This window comes from Muscardinus avellanarius, assembly GCF_963383645.1.
Source record: "Muscardinus avellanarius genome assembly, chromosome: 17".
Taxonomy (NCBI): Eukaryota; Metazoa; Chordata; class Mammalia; order Rodentia; family Gliridae; genus Muscardinus; species Muscardinus avellanarius.
The window spans coordinates 64,580,084-64,599,536 of record NC_137803.1 but is presented as its reverse complement, the minus strand read 5'-3'; the positions used below and the strand labels follow the sequence as shown (position 1 = coordinate 64,599,536).

Genomic DNA, 19,453 nt, shown 5'->3' with positions numbered 1-19,453 from the left:
GGATGGAACCTGGAGCGCTCTGTCACTGAGCTGTGACCCTAGCCCTCTTTATTGTTGCTTTTAATTTTGAGGCAAGTGTCACCAAGTTACCCAGGCTGGCCTCACACCTGCGATCCTCCTGCCTCAGCCTCCCACCTACTGGGGTTACCACACGCACCGAAGTGGACTGGGCCTGCCACAGATCGCCTGCCCAGCCATGGGCAGGCATCAGCCCCCACGCCACTGTCTTAGGCCCACCATGGCTCCTTTGGGCCCCTGGACCTGTCTGGGGATACCCGAACACAGGCTCTGGTTGTGCCTGGATTGCGTGGCCCAGAGCCAGCCCAGGCATGGCCTGCCCGGGGCGGGGGTGAGCCAGGGAGGGACCGGAGGTGTCCAGGGCCCCAGGGCGGTGGCAGACACGGCCTCATGTCCCCGTGGGCATGTTGTCAGGTAACCTCTGCGGTATGGAGCGAAGTCTGAAGGGCGGTGACCTGCGTGGCGGGCCCAGGAGGTGGCAGCGTGCGAGGCGGCATCGCGCAGCAGAGGGATGTGCTCCGGGCGGCGGACCGGCCCAGTCACGGCCCTCAGGGGCCCTGCTGCTAGGACTGAGGAAGCAGCCGGGGTTTCAGTCCTTGCAGTGATGGTGGAACATAGGGCCGCTCACATGCCGGCGAGCGCTCTAGCACGGAGCCCCATCCCAGCCCTCTAACTTTATCTAACTCAACCCTAACCCTCACCGAAGCAGCCACTGCAGTGGGCGAGTTGCGGGGTCTCTGGCGCCTCTTGTTTACAGCGACTCACTGTTGGGCTTGTGTGCAGGTCAGGAAGCTTTGAGACAGTGGCTCCGGGAGCTCGTGGGGGTGGCGGGCAGCCTGTTAGGGCCAGCAAGCTGCAGAGACCGTGACTGTCTCCCCACCTGCCCTTAGTCAAAGCGTGTTCTTGCTGGGCGTCGGGGGCATGCCCAGGCTTGGGAGGCTAGGTCAGGAGGAGCACAGGTTCAAGGCCAGCCTCAGCAATGTAGTGGGCTCTCAGCAACTTAGCAAGACCCATTTCAAAATAAAAATAATAGCTCAGAGGTAGAACACCCTCCGTCCCTAGTGCCCCCCTCAAAAAAAAAAAAAATGTTCCCTGTGATATGGATGTGGCATGGCCTGAGAACCTCCTAGAAAACAGCAAGGCCCCGCCTTCCCTACAGGCAGCGTGGGCTCGGCCTGCGGACAGCACCAGGCTCAGCCCGCCCTGTGGGGACAGCTTTGGACAGGCCCTGGCATGCTCTCTGCGGGCTTCAGCTGAGGACTGAAACCTGGGCTCTGGGTGGGGATGAGGGTAGGAGGCAGGGGCAAGGAAGACCAGGGCCTTGCTGCTTCTGGCCTGAGCAACAGGAGGCCTGGTGATGCCCTCAGGAGAAGCTGAGAGCTCCCTTCTGTGCAGGTAGAGAGGGAGAGGGAGAGGGAGAGGGAGAGGGAGAGGGAGAGGGAGAGGGAGCGCACGCGCGCGTGTGAGCGCACATGCACAGTAGGGATTGAACCTGGGAGCATTCTACCTCTGAGCCATACTCCCAGCACTATTTTATTTTTTATTTTGAAACACAGTCTTACTAGGAGGCCAAGGCAGTGATCCTCCTGTCTCAGCCTCCCAAGTACTGGAATTAAAGGTATGTGCCACCATGCCCTGCCTCATTCTTATTTATTTTAAAACAGGGTCTCATGCCAGGCATGGTGGTGCTTGTAATCCCCGCTCTTGGGAGGCAGAGACAGGAGGATCGCGCAGGTTCGAAGCCAGCCGCGCTGGCTTAAGAGACCCTGTTTCCAAAAATAAAATAGGTCTGGGAGTGTAGCCCAGAGGTAGAAGGGCTTCCAGGAACCCCAGTACCACCAAAAACAAAAAACAAAAAATAAATAAGTAAAACAGGGTCTCACTCACTAAGTTGCCTAGGGCTTCACTAATTTGCTGAGGCTGTTTTTGAACCTGCAATCCTGTATCAGCCTTCCAAGGACTGGGGTTACAGGCATGTGCCACCACACTCAGCTAATATTTTTTTTTCTTTCAGTACTGGATTTATGAACCCAGGGGCATTCTACTTCTGAATTACTTTTTATTCTTTATTTTGAAACAGGGTCTCACTAAGTTGCAGAGGGCCTCACTAAGTAGCTGAGTCTGGCCGTGAACCTTCGACCCTCCTCTCTCAGCCTCCCACATACTGAGATTACCAGCATGGCCCACCACACCCAGCTTGGCTTATTCCTTATTTTGAAGCAAGGTCTCACTAAATTGCAGAGGGTTCGTCTATAAGTTGCTGAGGCTGGACTCGAGCCTGCAATCTTCCTATCTCAGCCTCCCAAGTATTGGGGATGCAGGTAGGTGCCACCACGCCCCAGTATGCAAGTTAATCTTGAGATCCGGTTGTCTGGTTCGCAACAAGATAGTGCTCTCCCGTGAGGAGAGTGTAAGGGAACTTACTCACACTCACGGAGGAGGGGCCGGCCAGGCTGCAGGAGCCCAAGGCCTTGGAGGAACAGGGCTCCCCAGGCACTCAGGCAAGGCCAGGCACCCTGCTGGCCGGCTTGCTTGCGTGGTTTGGGAGGTGCTGGGATTGAACCCAGGGACTTTCTACCTCTAAGCTATACTCCTAGCCCTTTTTAGTCTTCAATTGAAACAGGGTCTTGCCAAGTTGCTTAGACTGGCCTCTCTGATCCTCCTGTCTTGGCTTCCCAGGTACTAGGATTTCAGGGGTTCACCTCCATGCCCTTCACACAGCCTGCTTTCTCCCAGAGGGAAGCTGGGGGCCAGATGGGGGGGGCAGGTGCAGGGCCTGTTGTCGCCTGCGTTTCTGTGGGCTGCAGGTGACACGTCACTCCTCCATGCCCCAGGACACGCACTGCCAGTAGAAGAGCCACGTCTGGAGCCCAGGCCAGCCCCGGGAGCCAGCGCCCCATTCGCGTCTGCGCCTCTCATGAGCTGCTCTGCCAGACTAAAGTGGAAACTGACTTGAGCTCGGGCGCCCGCTGGCCTGTGCTCCTGCGTGCGTAGCCTCTCACCTGGAAGATAGAGCTCTTCGAGGTGTGGCTTTCTGCTGGTGCTGGGGACTGACTCGGGGCCTGTTATATGTTAAGCACGAACTCTGCCGCTGAGCCACCAGCCCTGGCCTGCCAGCCAGTGTCCTTCAGCACGGAGCTGAACTCCAGTGCTGCCTCCTGTTCCTCAGGCGGCGGAGTAGTGTGGCTCGTTCTCAGGTTGCCTTCCCACCGCAGGTTCATTGCCGAGGAGGCCGCCGCGGCCCCCGGGGCCAAGTGTGTGCTCACCCACAGCCCAACCTGGATCATTGACCCGATCGACGGCACCTGCAACTTCGTGCACGGGTGAGGGGAGCAGGGAACGCCTTGTCAAATCCTGAAAAATTTTAAAGGTTTTCCATTTGTGAGAGACTTTCAGAGTATATAAGAACATCTTGTTTAAAAATGTGTTTAGCCAGGCGTGGTGGCGCACGCTTGTAATCCCCGCGCTTGGGAGGCTGGGACAGGAGGATCACGCAGGTTCGAAGCCAGCCGCGCTGGCTTAAGAGATCCTGTTTCCAAATAAAAAAATATATATAAAAAAATAGGTCTGGGAGTATAGCCCAGAAGTAGAAGGGTTTCCAGGAACCCCAGTACCACAAACAAACAAATAAAAAATGTGTTTAGCCAGGCGTGGTGGCGCACGCTTGTAATCCCCGCGCTTGGGAGGCTGAGACAGGAGGATCACGCAGGTTCGAAGCCAGCCTCAGCTACTTAGTGAGGCTCTCAGCAACTTAGTGAGACCCTGTTTCCACATAAAGTATAAAATAGGTCTGGGAGTATAGCCCAGAGGTAGAAAAGCCCCTGGGTTCCACCCCCAATACCACACACACACACAAATGTGTTTCGCCAGGCATGGTGGTGCACACCTGTAATCATAGTACTTGGGAGGCTGAGGCAGGAGGATTGCAGGTTGAGACTGGGCTAGCCTTAGCAACTTAAAATTTTGACTCTGTTTCAAAAGAAAACATAAAAAGGGCTGGGGGTGTTGCTAGGAGGTAGAGCCCCAGTACTAAAAAGAAAGAAAATAAATTATTTGCCAGATACAGTGGTGCATACCTGTAATCCCAGCTACTTAGAAGGCTGAAGCAGGAAGGTTACAAGTTCAAGGCCAGCCTTGGCAATTTAGTGAGACCCAGTCTCAAAAGAAAATAACAGGAGCTGAGAATATAGCTCAGTGGTAGAACACTTATCTATTATGTGCAAAGCCTAGATTCAAACCCCTGTACTGGGAAAAAAAAAAGTGTGTTATATTTGTTGTAAGTGGTGGGTTGACTTTAAAAGGGCCTCTTTAGTAGCAGCTGTGGTAGACAGTCAAGTGTGATGGCGCATGCCTGTAATCCCAGTACCTGGGAAGCTGAGACGAGGACTGCGTGTTTGCAGCCAGCTTCAACAACTTAGCAAAGCACTCTGCAACTTAGGCCCTGTTTCAAAATGAAAAGTAAAAGGGGCTGGGGTTGTTGTTCGAGGTAGAATGCCCCGTGTTCCATTCCTAGCGCCACACATACCACAAGAGGCTCATAGGGCAGAAGCAGCGGCCTCCAGGGCAGAGAGCACAGCCGGAGAGACGCTCTGGACAGCGGCGTTGGGCGGGCAGGCGGCTCGGCGTTGGCGGGCCCAGGGCAGGCGGGAGGCGACGGCTGTGACCACTGGAAGCCCCTCGGTGGCGTGGGCGTGGGGGCTGTGTGTGCTCTCCAGGGCCACGAAAGGTGGGCAAGGACCTTGTGTCATTGAACACGGCGCGGCTTCCACAGACGACGAGGCTCCAACTTCAACGTGGCTGGACCCCCTGGGGAGACTCCTATTCCAAGAACATGCCACCATGAACACTCTCTGCTCTTTCTATTTTTGTTGGTGCTTGGGATTGAATAACTTGGCTCATTCTACCTCCAAACTAAACCTCTAGCCCTCTTTTTCCTTTTTTATTTTGAAACAGGGTCTCACTAGGTTGCCCAGACTGGTCTCAAATCTGTAATTCTCCTGTCTCAGCCTCCCAAGTCCTAGGATTCCAGATGTGCACCACTGCACCCGGCAAGGTCAGTTATCTTACAACATAGCCAGTTAAGTCTGTTTGTCTTGGACGCAGTTAGTGGAATGGGAGGAAGTTGTTTCTAAGTAAACAAGGCAGCGAGTGTAGAAAGGGCCTTTGTGCTCGGGAGCCCTGCGCGCGCGCAAACGCTCTTTCCCTCCGCAGGTTCCCCGCAGTCGCGGTCAGCATTGGATTTGCTGTGCACCAAGAGGTACACGTCCTCTATTTTGTTTCCACCTTGTATACCCATTTGCCCTTTGCCACGATCCAGAAATCCAAGGATGTGTCTTTTGAATCTGAGAAAGTAAGCAAGCAGAGACCGTTGGGCGTGGAGCCCTAAGGCCAGTGCTCACCCCCAAGGTGGCTGCCCTGGTTTCCGCCATAGTCCTTTCGTGGCTCTATAGAAGGCAGTGTTTTGAGCAGATGTCCAGGCTAGTGTCCATCTGACCCCTAGAGCGTGTGACTTGGCCACAAACAAAATGGACCTCCTATTTTTGGATAATGTTTTCAATCTCAATGTCCTACTAATCCTTCTTTATCTTCTCCTGGCTATTAGTATGAGAATGTGGCTCCCTGAGGATTCCCAGAGACCTTGTGAACTGAGACCTGAGCCTCACGGGGCCGAGGCGCAGCCTCTGCTGACCGGCTCAAGCACTGCATGGAGAGCGGAACGTCCTGCAGTTACTGCAGCTTTACCTTGTGGGGCCAGGGTCGGGTACCTCAAAAGCAGGCCCCTGGCCAGGCGTCGTGGCACATGCGTGTAATTCCAGTACTAAGGAGGTTGAGACAGGAGGATCACAGGCTCAAGGACGGCTTCAGGAACATAGCAAGACCCCGTTTCAGAAATAAGTCCAGCGTGGTGGTGCATACCTATAATACCAGTACTTGGGAGGCTCAGACAGGAGGATTGCAGGTTCGCAGCCAGCCTCAGAAATTTAATGAGACCCTGTGCAACTAGTGAGACCACATTTCAAAATAAGGAATAAAATGGGGCTGGGGTGTCAGCTCAGAGAGAGAATGCCCCTGGCTTCAGTACCACAGTACACACACACACACACCACACACACACACACACACACACGGTGCTGGTTTGTAGATTGGAGGCAGGATGCCCCTGGCTTCAATCCTCAGTTTCAAAAGAAAAGAGTCCTCCACTTAAACCACCATCTGTCGTCTTCCTCCTTGGTGTCCTAGCACAGAGACGTGAGAAAGTTTGCACACTTAGCAATAGCAAAGAACTTAGTTTGGAGTCAGTAAGAAGTGTGTGTGTGTGTGTGTGTGTGTGAGAGAGAGAGAGAGAGACAGACAGACAGACAGACAGACAGACAGACAAGACACTGGGGATAGGACCCAGGGACAATATACTCCCAGCCCAAATATACTCTTTTTATTTTGAAACAGGGTCTAACCTGCAGAAGGCCTCACTAAGTTGCTGCAGCTGGCCTCAAACCTGTACTCCTCCTGTCTCCGCCTCCCAAGTACTGGGATTACAAACGTGCGCCACCACACTGGCTCAGTCAGAATTTTAATAGTAGGCCAGGCGTAGTGGCGCACGCTTCTAATCCACGCGCTTGGGAGGTGGAGACAGGAGGATCGCGCAGGTTCGAAGCCAGCCTCTCTGGCGTAAGAGACCCTGTTTCCAAATAAAAATAGAAAATAGGTCTGGGAGTGTAGCCCAGAGAAGGGTTCCATCCCCAGTACCAAATAAATAAATAAATAAGCCAACAAACAAACAAACTAAAAAAAAGAATTTTAATAGTGGAGCAGGGTGTGGTGACGCACGCCTGTAATCCCAGTACTAGGGAGGCTGAGACAGAAAGGCTGCAGGTTTGAGACCAGCTGCAGCAACTTAGCAAGACCTTGTTTCAAAATAAATATGCAGCCGGGCATGGTGGGCACGCTTGTAATCCCAGTACTTGGGAGGCTGAGACAGGAGGATCACACAGGTTCAAAGCCAGCTTCAGTTACTTAGGCTCTCAGCATCTTAGTGAGACCCTGTTTCCAAATAAAAATATAAAATAGGTCTGGGAGTGTAGCCTGCAAGTAGAAAGCCCTTGGGTTCCACCCCCAGTACCACCCCCCCAAAAAAGAAATATGTAAAAAGGGCTGGGGGTGTAGCTTGCAGATAGAATGCCCATACACGTGTGTATGGGTGCGGTGAAGGGCTGGCTAGCGTCCCCTGGTTTCTCCACTCAGTGCTGTCCACGATGCTCGTTATGTGGGAGGCTGAGGAACCTCAGGACCACCAGGTCCCCAACAGTGGGAGAAAGGGCCGCCAGGAATGAAGGTGTGCACCAGGAGGCTGGCGGGTGCTCAGGCCGTCCAGGTCTCCCTGTGCCTCCCTTTCCTCCACCACCACCTCGTGCATGGCTAGGACCCTCCCTTGGTTTGGGGCCCTGCCACAGGCTTGGGAGCCCAGCACAGTTCTGAGGTTGGCCAGCTTGGGGCGTTCTGCTAAAGCCAGGATTGGGGATATCACAAAGGGCAGCAAGGTGTCAGTAACTGCAGGCCAATGGTCCAGAAATTACCAATTTCTATAGGTCGGAGCAGCCATTTCAGGATGGCTGATGCCGGCCAAGACCTCCAAGGCACCTCCCAAGTGCTACCCATTTCTGGAATAGGCGCATGTGGCTCATCCTAGCAGGCGCACCTGTGTGTGTCCACCCCGAGGGGAAGGCGCAGAGGGGCCTGGCGTGTGGCTGCGGCTCCTTTCACATGGCTCCTTTTTTAGTGTGTGTGGGGGTTATGGAGATCGGACCCAGTCTGGCCTAATACTGAGCTACATCTCCAGCCCCCACCCTGCGTATTCTAAACAGGATCTCACTAAGTTCCTGAGGCTGGCCTCAAACCTGTGATCTTTCTGTCTTAGCCTTCCAAGTACTAAGATTACAAGCATATGCCACCATCCCCAGCTAATTGGCGTGCGTGCGTGTGTGCATGTGTGTATGTGAGAGAGAGAGACAGACAGACAGACAGACAGACAGACAGACAGACCTGGGGTTGAACCCAGGGACATTCTGCTGCCTGGCTACACCTTGGCCCTGTTTTGCTCCAGTTTTTATTTGGAGGCAAGGTCTCACAAGTCGCTGAGCACCTTGCCGCATTGCGAAGGCTGTCCTGCCATTTTCCTGTCTCAGTCTCTCAATTTCCTTTCTGTTGTTCTAGGGATTGACCCTTGACCCTAGGGCCAGTCTACCTCTAATTCACACCCTGGCCCTTTTTATTTTTTTATTTTCTTTCTTTCTTTATTTTTTTTTTTTTTTGAGGGTTTGAGGATGGAACCCAGGGGCATTTGACCTCCAAGCTACACCTCTTGCCCTATTTTTTATTCTTTATTTTGAAACAGGGTCTCACTGAGTTGCAGAGGGCCTCACTAAGTAGCTGAGGCTGTCCGCGAATCGTGATCCTCCTGTCTCAGCCTCCCGAATGTTGGGATGACAAGCGTGCCCACCACGCCCGGCTATTTTTGTGTTTATTTGAAACAGGGTCTGGTAGGTTACTGAGGGTCTCAATACGTTGCTGAGGCTGTCCTCGAACCTGCGCTCCTACTGTGTCAGCCTCCTGAGTGCTGGGATTACAAGCCTGCACCACCACACCCAGCTTCATATATTTTGAACTCTGAAAGGAAGTGCTTGTAAGCGCAGGCCCAGCTCGGGTGCGCGCTGCGTGGGGCCGTTTGTCCCAGCTCTGAGAGAAGCCCTCGCCTGCGTGTTTGACTAGTGACCGTGTCTGCTCTCTCCCTGCCCGGCACCCGCAGCTGGAGTTCGGGGTGATCTACCACTGCACGGAGGAGCGGCTGTACACGGGCCGGCGGGGCCGTGGCGCCTTCTGCAATGGCCAGCGCCTCTGCGTCTCAGGGGAGACAGGTAGGGCTGGGGCTCGCCTCCGAGTAGGTGTTGCGGACGGGGTCGAGCTGCAGATTGAGCCCGTCTGTGTCTGTGTGTGTGCTGGTACTGGGGATTGACCTGGGGCATTCTTCCTTTTTTTTGGGGGGGAGGAGTACTGGGTGTTGAACTGGGGGGCATTCTACCTCCGAGATACACCCCAGCCACATTGTATTCCTTATTTTGAAACAGAGTGGTCTCACTAAGTTGTGGAGGGCTTCACAAGTTGCTGAGGCTGGCCGCTAACCTGCCGTCCTCCCGTCTCAGCCTCCCAAGAACTGGGATGACAAACATGTGCCGCCACGCCCGCTGCCCTGAAAGCATTCTACCCCTGCCCCACGCTGAGGCCCTGCTAAGTTACCACACACCGCCAGCCTTGACGTTGTGGTCCTCCTGCCTCAGCCTCCCAAGTATTAGGATCACAGGTGTGCGCCGCCATGCCCAGCTCTATTCTGTAGCCTAATGTTTTTGCTAGTTGGTCAGAGTTAAATAGTCTTGTCCTAGCCAGACTGTCAGCTACTTAGTGAGGCCCTTTGCAACTCAGTGAGACCCTGTTTCAAAATAAACAAAAACTAGGGCTGAGGTGTAGCTCAGAGGTAGAATGCCCCTGGCTCCATCCCTAGGACTGCCCCCCAAAAAAATCTCATTCTGGATTTTGCTGCTGCTCTTGTTTATGGTGGGGGTGTGGTGGGGGTGGCATTTTACCTTCGAGCTATACTCCCAGTCCTATTTTATTTATTACTAGGCATTGAACCCAGGACAGTTCTACCTCTGAGCCTCACCCCCAACCCTATTTTCATTTTTAGTTTGAAACAGGGTCTCCTTAGGTTGCCGAGTGTCTGGCTACATTGTTGAGGCTGTCCTCAAACCTGCAATCCTATCTCAGCCTCCAAGTACTGGGATTACAAGCGTGCTCCAACATGCCCGGCTTTTATTTTTGTTTTGAAATCTAGGGTCTCACTAGGTTGCTGAGGCTGTCCTTGAACCTGCAATCCTCCTGGCTCAGCCTCCTAAATACCGGGCTTGCAAGCGAGCACCACCGCACCGGCTCTTGCTCTGTTTTGTACTCACATCTTTCATCTTTAAGGCTAAGAGAAATCTAGGTCGTGGTTGGGATTTGTCCTCTGGGGCTGCGTGTGCAGTTCAGGCCCAGGGCGGTCAATGTCCCCGGCTGCTGGTCAGTCTCCCAGGTGCAGCCTGCTCTCCCTAGGCGTGGGCTGGCAGCCTGGGCTCCGGGAAGGTGGCCACCAGGGAGCGGGTGGGTAAAGAAGCTGGGACCCTGAGACCACCGCAGTTCGGCCACCCTCGTTTTCCTCTGTAGACGGCTGCTCCGGTACTTGAACTGCCTGTGAGCAGGCCTCTCAGGTCCAGGACGGGAGCGAGCACGCGGGGGCAGGGGCAGCCGTGGGTGCTTTGTTCAGCCACATCTGGAGTGGCTGGTGTTAATCACAGCCAAGCGTGCCAAAGGTACCCGCTTGGCCTGACCCCACACACAGTGGCAGAGGCTGGTGCTGCAGCTCACTGAACTCTGCTCTAGAATTCATTTGATGGTAACACTAAAGTCTGCTTGCGCACACCACTCCTGGGGGTCCGCCCTGGCTCATGGCACAGGGTGACCGCCTGTCCTACGGGCGCTCCCAGACCGCCCCTCCAGCCCGGCTCTCCTGAGCCCCCAGGGAGGGCTGGGTCTGGTTTCCATTCTGAGGCCCCAGCAGGCACCTGCCGACATAGGAGGGAGGGCTGCCGTTCCAGGCCCTTGGCCACACGCGGGCGCTGGGTGGAGTCGTGTCCACGGTGAGCTGTGCACTGAAGCCCTTGCCCACATGCGGGCACCAGACGGCAGCATCCCCACGGTGAGCTGTGCACTGAAGCCCTTGCCCACATGCGGGCACCAGACGGCAGCATCCCCACGGTGAGCTGTGCACTGAAGCCCTTGCCCACATGCGGGCACCAGACGGCAGCATCCCCACGGTGAGCTGTGCACTGAAGCCCTTGCCCACATGCGGGCACCAGACGGCAGCATCCCCACGGTGAGCTGAAGCTCAGTGCCCTCTGAGCCTGGTGTCGGCTTCCCAGTGGGCAGCTGGTCTTGCGCAGTGTGCGTGCCCGGCTTCAGGTTCCACTCACTCCAGCTGAGGCTGGGCCTCAAGCAGGTAAAAGGAGACCACCCAGTCATGGTGCTTAGAGAGTAGGTGCTAATGGGGAATGAGAGAGGCCCTGAGAGCCACACGCGGTGGCGCACACTGTAATCTTGGTACTTGGGAGGCTGAGACAGAAAAATTGTAGGTTCGAGGCCAGCCTCCGTAGCTGGGTGAGACCTTGTTTCAAAATAAAGAATAAGAGCCGGGCGTGGTGGCACACGCTTGTAATCCCCGAGCTTGGGAGGCGGAGACAGGAGGATCACACTGGTTCGGAGCCAGCCTCGCTGGCTTAAGAGACCCTGTTTCCAAATTTAAAAAATATCAAATAGGTCTGGGAGTGTAGCCTGGAGGTAGAAGGGCTTCCAGGAACCCCAGTACCACCCAAAAAATGAAAGAAAGAAAGAAGAAAGAAAGAAAGAAAGAAAGAAAAAAAGAAAGAAAAAAACAGGGCTGGGGATATAGCTCAGACCCCTGGGTTCCATCCCCAGTACCAGGAAGAAGAAAAAAGAGAGCCCTGAGGATTCAGTGAAAGCATAAACTTCTGACATCCAGCACAGTACCTCCATCGTGTACGAAGGGAGAGTCCTTAGCAAAGGAGAAGCTAGCTGCATGGTGGTGTGTGCCTCTAATTCCAGCACTTGGGAGGCTGAGACAGGAGGAATTCAGGTTCAAGGCCAGCCTCAGCAGCTTAGCGAGACGGTATTCAAAATAAAGTAGTGTAGAAGTAGAACGCCCTTGGTTGGGTTCAATCCTCAGTGTAAAGAAACAGAAGGAACCGAGCCTCCTCCCAAGTCCAGCAGGTTTGGGGTGAGTGTGGCTTCCTGGAGGAGCCGTCGTCAAAGCAGCCACCTGCTTCCTTGCCCTTCCTTCTCCCCGTTTCTAGACTACGGGTACCTTTCCAGCCTGTCTTCAGCTCAGAAACTCACAAGCAAAGCCACAGCCGGGTGGGGTCAGGGCAGGTGCTGCCCAAGGGCTCAGTGGGGGCTTTTCCTTCCAGCGCCCCCACGACTCGGGCGTGTACACGGGAGATTGAGGCACAGTGAGCCGGGGCCGTGTGGTTCGGTGCAGCCCGCACAGCCAGCACCTTGCCAAGATGGAGGCCGCAGGCTAACGCGTCCTGGCTGGCACCTTGCCTCGTATCCGAAAACACAGGACGAGCTGGTGATTTCAGAACTCAGGAGGCCGAGACCGGAGGGCCACTCTTTGTGTCTGTGCGTGTATATTGCTGGGGGATTGAATTTAGGGCGCTCTACCACTGAGCTACATCCCAGCCTGATTTTATTTTTGATTTGTTTGTTTGTTTGGTGGTACTGGGGTTCCTGGAAGCCCTTCTATCTCTGGGCTACACTCCCAGACCTATTTTTATTTTTGGAAACAGGGTCTCTTAAGCCAGCGCGGCTGGCTTCGAACCTGTGCGATCCTCCTGTCTCCGCCTCCCAAGCGTGGGGATTAAAAGCGTGCGCCACCACGCCCGGCCTTTATTTTTTATTTTGAAGTAGGTTCTTGCCAGAGTTGCTGCAAGTCTCAGTATGTTGCTGAGGCTGGTCTCGAACCAGCAATCCTCCTATCTCAGCCTCCCAAGTACTGGAATTACAGGCATGTGCCACTGCACCAGGCTCTCCAGCCTTCTTTATTCTTTATTTTGAAACAGGGTCCTGTTGTTTCTGAAACTGGCCTCTAGTCTGTGATCCACGCTCACATGCCACCACACCCGACTTTATTTTTCTTTAGGTCTTGCTAGATTAGTGCATGCAGGCCTCGAACAAGTGTGTGCCAGCTTATTTTTTATTTTAAAACAGGGTCTCCCTAGGTTGTTGAGGGTCTTGCTAAGTTGTTGAGGCTATCCTTGAACCTACAATCCTCCTGTCTCAGCCTCCCAAATACTGGGATTACAAGGTGTGCACCACCCACACCTGGTGAGTGGCTTTTTTTTTAATGGGTATGTGGTACTGGGTATTGAAACCAGAGATAATCTACCTCCAAGCTATGCCCCCAGGCTGTGTGTGTGTGTGTGTGTGTGTGTGTGTGTGTGTGTGTTACTGGGGATTGAACTGAGGAGCATTCTACCTCTGAGCTATGCCCCCAGCCCTGTTTTTTATTTTTCTTTTGAAGCAGGGTCTTGCTAGGTTGCTGAAAGTCACTACTTGCTGAGGCTGTCCTCGAACCTGCAATTGTCCTGTCTCGGCCTCTCAAGCACTGGAATCACAGGTGTGCACCTCCACACTGGGTGAGTGGCTTTTGTTTTCCTTTCTCGTGGTGTTGGAGATGGAACCCAGGGCCTTGAACCTGTTAGGCAAGCCCCTCCCACTGAGCCTCATCCCTGCAGGTGTGTTCTTGGTTGCTGGGATCTGGGGGATCGCCCATCGAGTCAGTGGCTGTGTGTGGTACATCTGCCGGGCTTGATCCTGTGGCTGTTTGTTTCTTCAAAAGTCTCCTGAAGCTGAGTGTGGTGGTTCACGCTTTTAATCCCAGCATTTGGGAGGCAGAGAAAGGAGGATCACGGTTCGCGGACAGCCTCAGCTACTTAGGCCCTCTGCAACTCAGTGAGACCCTGTTTCAAAATAAAGAATAAAAAAATAAAGAGGGCTGGGAGTGTAGTTCAGAGGTAGAATGCCCCTGGGTTCCATCCCCAGTACTACAAATAAAAAAAAAGTCTCCTGAAAAGCAGTATTGCAGTGCGTGGCCCAGTGAGGGTGCGGCGCGGCAGCAGGCGGGTCAGTGAGCCGGATCCTGTCCTCATGGTCTGCGGTGTGGACACCTGACAGTGAACCTCTACAGCCATGGCTGGGGCCCTCGTGTGCAGGCAGCCGGCCTCCAGGCCAGGGCAGTGTTGGCTGGGTGACCTGGAGGCCAGGGCAGGGGAGGCACTGTTAGCAAGCGTTAGTGCCAGGCTCACCGGGCAGCAACCGGTGGCGCTCTGGTGTGGAGCCACGTGTTTGAGGGAGTAAAGCATAAAATGAGAGCTTGGCTGTAAGAAAAGGGGCAGTCGGTAGCCAGGCACGGTGGTGCACATCTGTAACCCTAGCACTTGGGAGATAGAGACAGAAGGATCATGGGTTCGAGGCTAGCCTCAGCAACTTAGCAAGACCCTTAACAACTTTTTCTTTTTCTTTCTTTTTTTCTTTTCTTTTTTTTTTTTCAGTACTGGGAATGGAACTTTTCATTATTTATTTTGAAACAGGGTCTCACTGAGTTGCAAAGGGCCTCACTAAGTAACTGAGGCTGTCTTCAAACCACCATCCTCCTGTCTCAGCCTCCCGAATGCTGGGATTACAAGTGTGTGCCACCACGCTCAGCTGACCCTTAACAATTTAACAAGGCCCTGTTTTCAAATAAAAATTAAAATAGGGCTAGGTGTATAGCTCAGAAATAATATGTCCCTGGATTCAGTCCTCAGTACCATAAAAATAATAAATAAAAGAGGGCTGGGGTGTCATTCACAAGTACCCCCTCTGGGTTCTTTACCCGGTACCACAATAAAGGAGGGATGGGGGCAGGTGTAGGCACGGCTTCTGGCACGGAGTAGCCCTGGTTTTGTTACCTGAGCAGACCAGGTGTGGTTCCGTCCTCCCTGCACAGTGCAGGTCTGGGTGTGGGCGCAGGTGGCTTCTCGTCTCTGCAGGAAGGCCCAGCACTTGCCCACCTGTGAGCCAGGCTCGCGCTGACTGGTTGGCCTGTTGCACACACAGGGCGCTTATCATGAGCGTCGTGTGGCTGCATCAACAGCCATAAACTCTGGGGTCCACTGACCTGGGGCCGGAGGCTTCTACAACTGTCCTGCCAAAGACCATGTTTTTTGTTTTTTTTTTTTTTTGTTTTTTTGGTGGTACTGGGGTGGAACCCAGGGGCTTTCTACCTCCGGGCTATACTCCCAGACCTATTTTCTATTTTATTTGGAAACAGGGTCTCACTAAGTTGCTGAGAGCCTCACTAAGTAGCTGAGGCTGACATCGAACCTGTGTGATCCTCCTGTCTCAGCCTCCCAAGTGCGGGGATTACAAGCGTGCACCACCACGCCCGGCCTAAAGACCATGTTTTCCTAAGTTACTTTCTCCACAGGGAGTATTTCCATCTTGTAAGCACAGCAATTGGAGAAAGGTTTGTATTAAAGCTTTTAGAGCTGGGCCCAGTAGCACATGCCTGTAATTCCAGTACTTAGAGGCTTATACAGGAGGCCAGCATGTGGTAACTTAGCAAGACCCTTAACAACTTAGACTGTTTCAAAATAAAAAATAAAATAGGGTTGTGGGTGTGGCTCAAAGGTAAAACACTGCCAGGCGTGGTGGCGCACGCTTGTAATCCCAGTACTTGGGAGGCTGAGACAGGAGGATCTGGGTTTGTGGCCAACCTCAGCTACTGAGTGAGGCCCTCCAAAATTCAGTGAGACCCTGTTTGAAAATAAAGAATAAAAAGTCAGGCTGGGAGCCGGGCATGGTGGCGCACGCTTATAATCGCCGCGCTTAGGAGGCGTAGACAGGAGGATCGCGCAGGTTCAAAGCTAGCCGCGCTGGCTTAAGAGACCCTGTTTCCAAATAAAAAAGTATAAAAATAGGTCTGGGAGTGTAGCCCGGAGTTAAAAGGGTTTCCAGGAACCCTAGTACAAAAAAAAAAACGTCGGGCTGGGGGTGTAGCTCAGAGGCAAAATGCCCCTGGGTTTAATCCCCAGCACCACACACGAAAAAGGTATAACACCTCTGAGTTCGATCTCCAGTACCCAATAAAGTAAAAAATAAAGGCAGGGCATGTGGCTCAGAGGTACATTGCCCCTGGGCTCATCCCAGGGCCAGAAGAACCGAAGCCTTTGGAAAGGTGCCTTATTTTCTCAGACACCATGTCCCCAGCGGGCCGCAGTTTTGTTTTGTTTTGAATAACGGTGGTTTTCAGAGGCCACCAAATCCTCCGAGTCTCCGTCCACCTAGAAGATGACTCCCCTAAAAAGAGGGGCAGCCTACACGGCAGCGCCGCCCTTCCTCCCCAGTGTCCCTGTCAGAAGGACACTGACCAGCCACAGAGGCCGCCTCGCCCTGAGGAAGGGAGAGGCCAGTGTTTGGCATGCGCTTCGCCGTGCTGCCCGCACCCGGCCCGGACCTCCTGGTGACGGGGTTCTCTCTCGCAGACCTCTCCAAGGCCTTGGTTCTGACGGAAATTGGCCCCAAGCGGGACCCGGCCACTCTGAGAGTGTTCCTGAGCAACCTGGAGCGGCTCCTGCTTGCCAAGGCCCACGGGTAGGCATCTCCAGGTCCCGCAGCCGCGGGGACTTGAGGGGGCACTTGTGGTGCCGACTCAGAGCCACAAGGCACGCCTATGCCCCACAGGCTGCTCAGGTTGCCAGGTGTCAGCAACAGAGGCCCATGTGCCTCCTGATCAGGGTGTGCGGACCTGAGAGACACCACAGGCCACTGTGCGAGTGGGCCCTGTGTCCTGGGAGTCCTGTGTGCACCTGCTTTAGACAGACGGCTACTCTGGTCTGTTTCTCCTAAGTGTGTATTAAAGCCCAAGAGAGCTGGGTGCTGTGTGCACGCCTATAATCCCAGCTACTCAGCAGACGGAGGCAAGAGATCACAGGCCCACCTTGCAATTTAGAGGTTCAATCTCAAAACTAAAAGCAGAGTGCTGGGAGCCACGTGCTGTGGTGCACAGCTGTAATCCCAGTACTTGGTAGCCTGGGATAAGAGGATCACAGGTTCGAAGGCTTTCTCAGCAACTTCGCAGGGCTCTTAGCAACTTAGATTTTCCAAATAAAAATAGGGCTGAGAGTGCAGCTCAGAGGCAGAGTGCCCCTGGGTTTCATCCCCATCACCGCGAGGGAAGGGGAGGCAGCCTGGGTCTGCGGTGCACACACAGCCACCAGGTGCAGCACAGGGCCAGGTGCCAGGGTGCAGGAGAGTCAGGAGTGTGGCCGAGCTGCGCTAGGCGCTTCACACCCAGTGCCTGTACAGCCGGCAGTGGTTGTGGTGTGTAGCGCGGGCACCACAACAGCGAGGGCTGCTGGGAGGGGCACTCTGGGTCCTGGACCTGCCTGCCAAGCTCACCCAGAGGGTAGGACTCGTTCTCGTGCCCTGAGTGTGCCCAGCAGACAGCAACATGCACGCCAAGAACCGCAGTAGACGCTAGGCGTGGTGGCGTCTGCCTGTGATCCCAGTACTTGGGAGTCCGAGACAGGAGGATTGCAGGCTTGAGGTCAGCCTCGGCATTAGCAAGATGCCCAGCAACATAGTGAGACCCTGATTCAAGGTAAGCATGAGCCGAGCTGGTGGGCACGCTGCCATCCCAGCCTGCGGGAGGCTGGGACCGGAGGATCGCGGCCAGCCTCAGCTGCTTAGTGAGGCCCTCCGCAACTCAGTGAGACTCTGTTTCAAAATAAAGAATAAAAAATAGGGCTGGGGGTGTAGCTTGGAGGTTGAATGCCCCTGGGTTCCATCCCCAGTACCACACACACAAAAAAAATGATAAAGTATGAAAAGGGCTGGGGTGCAGCTCAGGTGGAGCGTCCCCAGGCTCAGTCCACCGGAGGAAACTCCAGCAGGACGTGCCTCCCCCAGCCTGCTTTCCCTCTCCTCCAGCGTCCGAGTGATTGGGAGCTCCACCCTGGCGCTCTGCCACCTGGCCTCCGGGGCGGCTGATGCGTACTACCAGTTTGGCCTGCACTGCTGGGATCTGGCTGCTGCCACTGTCATCATCCGAGAAGCAGGGGGCGTCGTGATAGACACCTCAGGTGAGCTCAGCCCCACCACCCCACCATCCCTGGGCCCAGCGCAGAAACCAGGGCAGGTGGCACTGTGGCCAGCCACTTCCGGGTGTAGCCAAGATACAGGGTGCCCCGTGGCACGCACACACACACACACACACACACACACACACACACACACACAAAAGCAGCAAGGCTCTGGGTTTTCCCAGGGGAGCACCTGGGGCCTGCGTCCAAGCTCATAGGTGTCCAGCTATGCAGGCATTCCTGCTTAATGCAGCCCCAGGAAGACAGGCTTCCCACCCGACCCGGAGCACGGGAGAAGCAGGCCTGGCCCAGCCCAGACTGGGCCCCACAGGAGCCTAGGAGCCCTCATTCTCCCGGCCAGGTGCCCATGTGCGTGGTAAAGTGTGGTGGACTGATGCAGTGAATTTCCCTGGACTTGATGTCCTCCCAGTGCAGTCTCTGAAACGAGCAGCTTTAAAGCTCGTGGCTCTGGGCCCTGCTCACACTGGTGGAGCCCGAGAAGACGGCTCCGCCCTCCCACCTGCACGGCTTCACCTCTCCACCCACCTGTGCTCCTTGGTGGTGCCTCTGGAAGAAGTTTCCGGACAAGGCTGCCCGCAGGAGCCCCAGCGGCCGCGCTCTCTCTGTCCCCAGGGGGCCCTCTGGACCTCATGGCCCGCAGAGTCGTGGCTGCTGGGACCAGGGAGATGGCGATGCTCGTAGCCCAATTCCTGCAAGTCATCAGCTACGGGCGGGATGACGGCAAGTGAAGGCCACAGCCGGGACCCAGGGCCTGTGCCCCGCAGCGCTCGCTCGTAGCCCAGTTCCTGCAAGCCATCAGCTACGGGCAGATGACAGCACAGGAGCTCAGCCGGGGACCCAGCGCCTGTACCCTGCGGCCTCACTCCAGCCCCAAGCCCTGTGGCCCAGACTCGTGTTCAGCTGGCTCCTCTCTGACGTCACGGAGCCGATTTGCAGGGCAGTGCACACTCTGCCGTGGCCAGCACCCAGTCTCCTTGAAATGCACACTGGTAATCCAGTCCTGATTGGTTTTTTTTCTTCCAGAAAGCGAATCTCAGGTAATAAGGCTTTAGGCCTGCTGGTAAAGCAGACGGCACTCAGGCCCTCCCCTGCCGTGGCATCAGAGGGAGCAAATGAAAGCTGGGTGCTCAGCGCCTCTGCTCCGGCCGCCCTGAGGCCCCAGGGCAGCCACGGGCTGGGAGAGGAAGGCTTCCACACTAGAGCCCCAGGTGCCCGTGGGTTGCCTGTCCCATGGCCTGGGGCAGGCGACCATCATGCTAAGCTCAACCATGTCTTTGGGGACAGACAGCAGCAGTAGCTCAAAGTCACACACTTCAAATGCTGACCAGTTTAGCAAAGAGAAATCTATTTAAATACATTTTCTAGCCCGCCTTTTTGTCTCTTTAGGAAATAAAATTACTTATATGAATAATTCAGATGAGGCTGTTGGCTCCCAGGCCAGGTGCCTTCTCTAACGTTTAAATATTGACAAACAGCCAATCTTAAGACAGAAAACTCCAGCCCACCTTTTTTTTTTTTTTTTCCAGTACTGAGGATTAAACCCAGGGGTGTTCTACATGTGACCTACACTCCCAGCCCTCTTTTGTATTTTTAAACAGGGTCTCACAGTGTTTCTAAGGCTGGCTTTG

At 54.6% G+C, this 19,453-nt stretch overlaps 1 protein-coding gene across 1 annotated transcript in view; it reads left to right on the top strand.

The window, feature by feature from the left end:
• The window catches only part of IMPA2 (inositol monophosphatase 2), a gene marked incomplete at both ends in the record, with an annotated part of 33,112 nt that extends 14,559 nt beyond the window's left edge, over nt 1-18,553 (top strand). The window contains 6 exons of the mRNA XM_080714425.1: nt 3,234-3,341; nt 5,230-5,275; nt 8,822-8,930; nt 16,206-16,314; nt 17,653-17,804; nt 18,438-18,553. Coding sequence (XP_080570551.1) covers nt 3,234-3,341; nt 5,230-5,275; nt 8,822-8,930; nt 16,206-16,314; nt 17,653-17,804; nt 18,438-18,553 — 640 coding nt within the window. The remainder of the gene's footprint in view (nt 1-3,233; nt 3,342-5,229; nt 5,276-8,821; nt 8,931-16,205; nt 16,315-17,652; nt 17,805-18,437) is intronic.
• Nucleotides 18,554-19,453: the final 900 nt, after the last annotated feature.